Here is a 6,000-nt window from a genome sequence, read left to right as displayed (position 1 = left end):
CACGGTGGTATCTGAAATCCAGACATAATTTTAAAACTATAAATATGACATCACTCTTATATTAAAATCAGCGATACTTTCCAGTACAACAGTAATGCCATACATTACTTAATTAACATTTATTATACTAATAGTTTTCATTTCGTAAACACTTTATCTGATCAAAAAATAACTAAAAAAAACACATGGCCAGTCGAAAATACCAATTGATATAATTTAGAGCCAGTTTATGTCCAGTATTTTTCAGAAATTTGAAGTTATTTTCAAGTCAAAATATTTTCCCTAATTACAGTGGTAATGTGATTTAGCAGTGCGCAACATTACATTTTGAACCACTGTTCATCACGGATCACTATGAATGAGATTCGGTCGGGAGCTTTTTCCTGCCTTTTTTCCCCTATGCGCTTTTTTAACTTGTTCAAAACCACTTTATGATTTCTGCGTCCTTTCTTGTTTTTTTTTTTGCTGCCCTGTTTGTTTGTTGTTTTCCATAAAGATGATCCTCCCGGCTCTTCCTGCAGCAACAACAAAAGTTTGCAAAAGGAATTCAGCGGAATGAAACCGTAGCTCATTTGGTATTTTCGGCTACGGTTTCTCAACAAATCATTTACTTCGATCGTGGTCCCACGTAACGTGAATGATATTGGAGGATTATACTTGGCTATTTTTTATTTGTGTGCTGGAAGTTTTACAAAAAACACACTCGGGTGTTCCATGGGCGTTCAGCCCCCTACCCAAAGCCCCTTGGATCCACCAAAATGACTCCCGCAGGGCCTTGGCGCATATGTAACTCGATTTCTGCTTTAACTTTGCCGATTGCACACAGACACTTGCATAGCTACAGAGGAACTTCAGTAAAACAAACCTTTTTGCACTGATTTCATACAGGAATAAATTTGCTTATCACATTCAAAGATGAAATTATGAAAGTATCATAATTCCTGTTAATGTATTTATTCTACTCACCCAATCATCCAGTTCATCAAATGTTGTTTCTCCTGTAAATGGATCTGTTGCTGGAAGCTTTGCTCATTTAACGACATTGGCGTCTACGTCTGCAGAACACAAAGGAGCCACGCCCCTCCACAGCCGCCCCATCCCGCCGGTGCGGCGATCATATGACTGCGACCACTACCTGCTGATATGTGTTTCCCAACGATGAGGTGGAGCATACCAGGGGGTTCAGGGGGTTACGGGACACCAGGAATGCGTGGATCTCACATTATTACCTGCAAACGACACAATCGATGCCGCCTTGAAATTCTGCTTAAAGATTCGCGCAATTCTGAGGCTGAAGCCTCCACTTCGCTCCTCCTCTCTTGAGGGCTCGGGATCCACTATTTTCGCATGTGTCCGAGGCTTCGGCTCCAACTCTGGGGTCTTCGGCTCCACTTCGGCATTCCCGTCGCGTCTGTATAAAAGCTCGCGCGCCAAAATCAACGGCCTCCATAGAGCTGGCGACCACCACGGCGCCTGTTTCATCTCATTTCTTGGGATTTCTTTGCAAGGAAGGAATGGAAAGGGGAAATGTAGGGGAAAGGATTTGGATTTGGATTTGAGCTCTACCTGTTGCAGAGAACGCTCCAAAAAGGCAGAGCTGCCAAAAACCGAATCCATATGCTCCTGATTTTCCGATTTTCCCTCTCACTGTACATATACATTTCCCTTTGCACATGGGTTTTGGTCTTACGCGCCGTTATGTGCTGGTTTCTCCCCGTCTTCTTCCCACTTCTATTTTTTGGGACTGGAATCAAAGAATCAAAGGAAAGGAAAGGAACTAAAAACTAAGAACCAACAACCAACAACTAAGAAAAAGGCGCCCTCTCTCTCTTGTGCATCAGCTGTGCAGCGGTCTCTCCCGTTCGCTCTCTCGCGATCCTCGACCGGGGTGCAGTTATAAAAACCAGCTGCTCGGAGAGGAACAGCACATTCGTTCTCCATTCGTCGTCAAGTCAACAGCTCTTCTTGTTCTGCCTTCCGGTTTCTCGTTCGGTGGCTTGAGATTGTGCGGTTAAAATTATTAACAAAAAAACCCTCGCACAACCACAAACATCAAAAGAAAATCATGCTTAAACGGACACATTATTAAAAAAAAAAAACAAAACAAAACGTTAACTAAAATGCAATATTAGCCAAAAACAAGGACTACCGTCAACCATCCAAAAATTCTGATCGAAACCAACAACTGTAAATGAGTGAAGAGTGACCAAGAAAAAATTGTGTTTTAGCAATTTTTCGGCTACAACAAAAAACTCGCCAACGAAATCAAAAATCTTCAGTTTTTCGAAACACCCAACACAAAAAACCAACAAAATGCTGTGGGAAACCATTGTGGAGGAAAACAACTGCAGCATGGATTGCAATATCAGGTAATTATACCGCCCAAGGATTAGCAAAACTATTTTGCACCAGGAATACCAGTTAAAAATACAACATGAAAAGTGCAAGTTCAAGAACAACAGCAAAAGCAAAAAGCAGAAAAAAGAAAAAAGATCGGGCCAACAAAAGTAAGAGTTTTTTTTATCACGCTCGGCACGATTACTTTTTGCCCGATTTTTTTTGGCGCTCAGCTGTTGTTGTTCGCTTGCCGTTTTTCATTCATTAAACCGGCTTCCGCGAGGCCCCCCCAAAAAAAGCAACAAAAAGCCCCGTCAGTCTGTCATTTTTTCGTATTTTTCCCCCGTGTTCTTTGCGGTTCTTTGTGCCGTTTTTTTATTATCGCTGCGCTTGCGTGACGTGTGACCCAAAAGTCAAGCTGAAAAGCAGATGCAACGAAAAGCAAAAGGGAATTCCGTTTGGAGTACCGCAAATGTTACTGAGCATCAAGAAGAAAAAGGCTTATATTAAAATTGGTTTATAATTTTTTTTACTGCACTTCTAAAACTTCAGTTTTTCAAGTAACATTTCCAAAATTCAATTGAAAACAATTCTAGTGAAATGCCTAGTTTAGATCTCTCTCACCCATTTACAACACAACCCCTCTGTGTTTCATTTTCGGGTATTTTTGTTGTTTTTACACCACCAACGCCGCCACCACCACCACCACTTTGTCAGTATTTTTAGCTGGGTTTAATGACCCGCTCTTTGGAGAGTTTAGGGAAGCAGAAACCAGCTCTCTTTCTCAATTCCGAACAGTTGACTAATCCTCCCCCTCTCTTTATCTGCTCTTTTTAGTAACACCAACAGTTCGAGTAACATCAACAAAATGAGTGGATCTCGTCGTGCTCGCCGTTCCTTGGAACTGATGAGCATGGACCAGGAGGAGCTGTCGTTCTATGACGACGACTCTGCGCCCCAGGATCAGCAGCGATCGGCCAGTCCGGAACTGATGGGTCTTCTCTCGCCAGAGGGCTCGCCCCAGCGTTTCCAGATCATCCGTCAGCCAAAGGTTCTGCCAGCAATGGGAGGATCGAGCGATGTCTCAACCCACACACCGGCTCGCAGCTTCCGCATCTTCAACAGCCTGTCCTCCACCTGCTCCATGGAGTCCTCCATGGATGATGAGTACATGGAACTCTTTGAGATGGAGTCGCAAAGCCAACAGAGTGCCCTGGGCTTCCCCAGCGGCTTGAACTCGCTGATCAGTGGACAGATTAAGGAACAGCCTGCAGCCAAGTCGCCAGCGGGTCTGTCCATGCGCCGTCCTTCAGTGAGGCGATGCCTCAGCATGACGGAGAGCAACACCACCCCACCACCAAAGACCCCAGAGACTGCCCGAGATTGCTTCAAGCGTCCGGAACCACCAGCATCGGCCAGCTGCTCTCCCATCCAGAGCAAACGTCATCGCTGCACCACCGTTGAGAAGGAAAACTGCCCCGCACCCACCCAAATCACCCAGGTTACCACCAGCCATCCACCTCCACTGAGGAAGTGCATGTCCCTGAACGATGCCGAGATCATGTCTGCCCTGGCCCGCTCCGAGAACCGCAACGAGCCCGAGTTGATCGGCGACTTCAGCAAAGCCTATGCCCTGCCCTTGATGGAGGGTCGTCATCGGGATCTGAAGAGCATCTCCAGCGAAACAGTGGCTCGTCTTCTGAAAGGTGAATTCAACGATGAGGTGGCCAGCTACCGGATCATCGACTGCCGTTATCCCTATGAATTCGAGGGCGGTCACATCGAGGGAGCCAAGAATCTGTACACCACCGAACAGATCCTCGAGGAGTTCCTCACCGTCCAACAGACTGAGCTGCAGCAGCAGCAGAACGCCGAATCGGGACTCAAGCGCAACATTATCATCTTCCACTGCGAATTCTCGTCGGAGCGCGGACCCAAAATGTCCCGTTTCCTGAGGAATTTGGATCGGGAGAGGAACACCAATGCCTATCCGGCGTTGCACTATCCCGAGATCTATCTGCTGCACAACGGCTACAAGGAGTTCTTCGAGTCGCATGTGGAGCTGTGCGAGCCACATGCCTACCGCACCATGTTGGACCCCGCCTACAACGAGGCCTACCGCCATTTCCGAGCCAAGTCCAAGTCCTGGAACGGTGATGGTCTCGGCGGTGCCACCGGGCGACTCAAGAAGTCCCGCTCCCGCCTGATGCTGTAGGATCGATCGTACAGTTCGTTATCTAAATTTTGGGTGTTATCGTATTGTATATATATAGACGTATAGGGGTATTTATTTCAAGCTGCTTTTAAGTTGATTTTTGTTGATTTTCATTTGTTAATCCCTAGACTAAGTTTCTGGCACTCGCAGACACACACACCCAACACTCTCATTCATGCAAATCAGACAATTTCTTTCGGAATTTAACGCTTTTATTTAGTTATTATTGTTTTTATGAATTCGGCTTTAGTTCAATTATTTAAGCACTCTAGTTCAAATTTAAAAGGTAACCATCGAACAAGCAAACGAAAAATGTGCATTATAATCTAAAAACGTGGAGGAACACTGTCATTTAAATTTAAGAGGCCGATCCCCCAATCAGACCCCTTAATCACTTGTAGATGATAAGCAGAAAAAAGGCTAAAAACAAACTAAAAAAAAAAAATCATACAAAAAATATCAAACACACGCTCATCAATCACATCCACATCCATTTAAATGTTTAAGAATTATCATTTAAGAGTTGAAAGTTAAAAACTTCTGCTAGGTACAATTTACGCTTATTATTTGTTTATTTTTATGTAATCCGTAACCGAACAAAAGCCTCCTTGAAAGGCAAATGCATATAAGAAAAACAAATATTTTACCATGTAATGATTATTATTTAAGCAAAGCTTATTTTTGCATCAAAAAAGGCAATATTATTGAACAAAGACCATCAATTTTAAATATACTTAATACACGACTAAAAACAACTGAATTCATTGGCATTTCTATCTGATAAAGGCGGCAAAAGCGCAATCTGGGCGGGATTTTGGGAGTCTATTGATTTTCCAAGAACTAACACTTTGAATTTGGCGCGCAAAGCGGCTGCTACATATTTTCGAAACACAGAGGGCGCTGTTGATGTATAAAAGAGAGTATGACAGATGCGTTTTTTGGCTGGCCTACCTGTTATACAAGCTGTTGTATGTTTCTTTTGCTTACTTTAAGCTAGAGATGGACTCGTGATATATTTTTGAAAATAAATTACAAAATTTAAATAATTTTGTTTTTACATTTAACTACCTTAACTAGCTAGTAAACACATTCAGCCTTAAGTTTTAGCTCTTAAATTATTCGTAAAGATATCTCTTCTTCATATAGAAAATTTCACAAAAATGTATTAACCTGAGTTCTTTAATCTTTCTTTCCTACACTTTTTAATCTGCTAGCCATAAGCTGATTATTTTGTATTTCGACCCACCTAGCCCTGATTCTCGTCCACACCCAGTTGGCTTTCTCTGCCTCTCCTTAAAACTATCGGATCATTAATCTCCCAAATAAAAAAATGTGGATATAAGCCAAATGTGGTTGCCGTCCATTCAGAGCTGCAGACTAATCTCCTTGCCAATTTAACCCACTAAGTTCTCACCATAACTTAGTCATCTTAATTTTTTCATTTATAA

At 43.0% G+C, this 6,000-nt stretch overlaps 2 protein-coding genes across 2 annotated transcripts; one reads left to right on the top strand and one right to left on the bottom strand.

Moving 5' to 3' along the window:
- Window positions 1–320: 320 nt before the first annotated feature.
- On the bottom strand, window positions 321–572 carry LOC108115911. Its single transcript, XM_017227548.2, has one exon. It carries the CDS (start codon window positions 570–572, stop codon window positions 321–323), a length of 252 nt encoding a protein of 83 aa, XP_017083037.2.
- A 1,236-nt stretch (window positions 573–1,808) lies between these two features.
- Window positions 1,809–5,312, top strand: LOC108116089 (M-phase inducer phosphatase). The gene is made up of 2 exons (XM_017227807.2): window positions 1,809–2,369; window positions 3,175–5,312. The coding sequence occupies exons 1-2, from the start codon at window positions 2,314–2,316 to the stop codon at window positions 4,550–4,552; spliced, it is 1,434 nt and encodes a 477-aa protein (XP_017083296.1). The 5' UTR covers window positions 1,809–2,313; the 3' UTR covers window positions 4,553–5,312.
- The last annotated feature ends 688 nt before the right edge of the window (window positions 5,313–6,000 follow it).

Source organism: Drosophila eugracilis, unplaced genomic scaffold (genome assembly GCF_018153835.1).
Source record: "Drosophila eugracilis isolate 14026-0451.02 unplaced genomic scaffold, ASM1815383v1 contig_616, whole genome shotgun sequence".
In the NCBI taxonomy this organism is placed as follows: Eukaryota; Metazoa; Arthropoda; class Insecta; order Diptera; family Drosophilidae; genus Drosophila; species Drosophila eugracilis.
The sequence above is the reverse complement of the archived record's forward strand: the minus strand, read 5'-3'. Positions and strand labels throughout refer to the sequence as shown.

What these genes read in the sequence shown, in the direction of transcription:
- LOC108115911 (XM_017227548.2), bottom strand. Translation starts at nt 572, where the DNA reads ATGAGCTACGGTTTCATTCCGCTGAATTCCTTTTGCAAACTTTTGTTG.
- LOC108116089 (XM_017227807.2), top strand. Translation starts at nt 2,314, where the DNA reads ATGCTGTGGGAAACCATTGTGGAGGAAAACAACTGCAGCATGGATTGC. An exon ending in AGCATGGATTGCAATATCAG is followed by an intron (nt 2,370 to 3,174) that starts GTAATTATACCG and finishes TGCTCTTTTTAG; the next exon opens with TAACACCAACAGTTCGAGTA.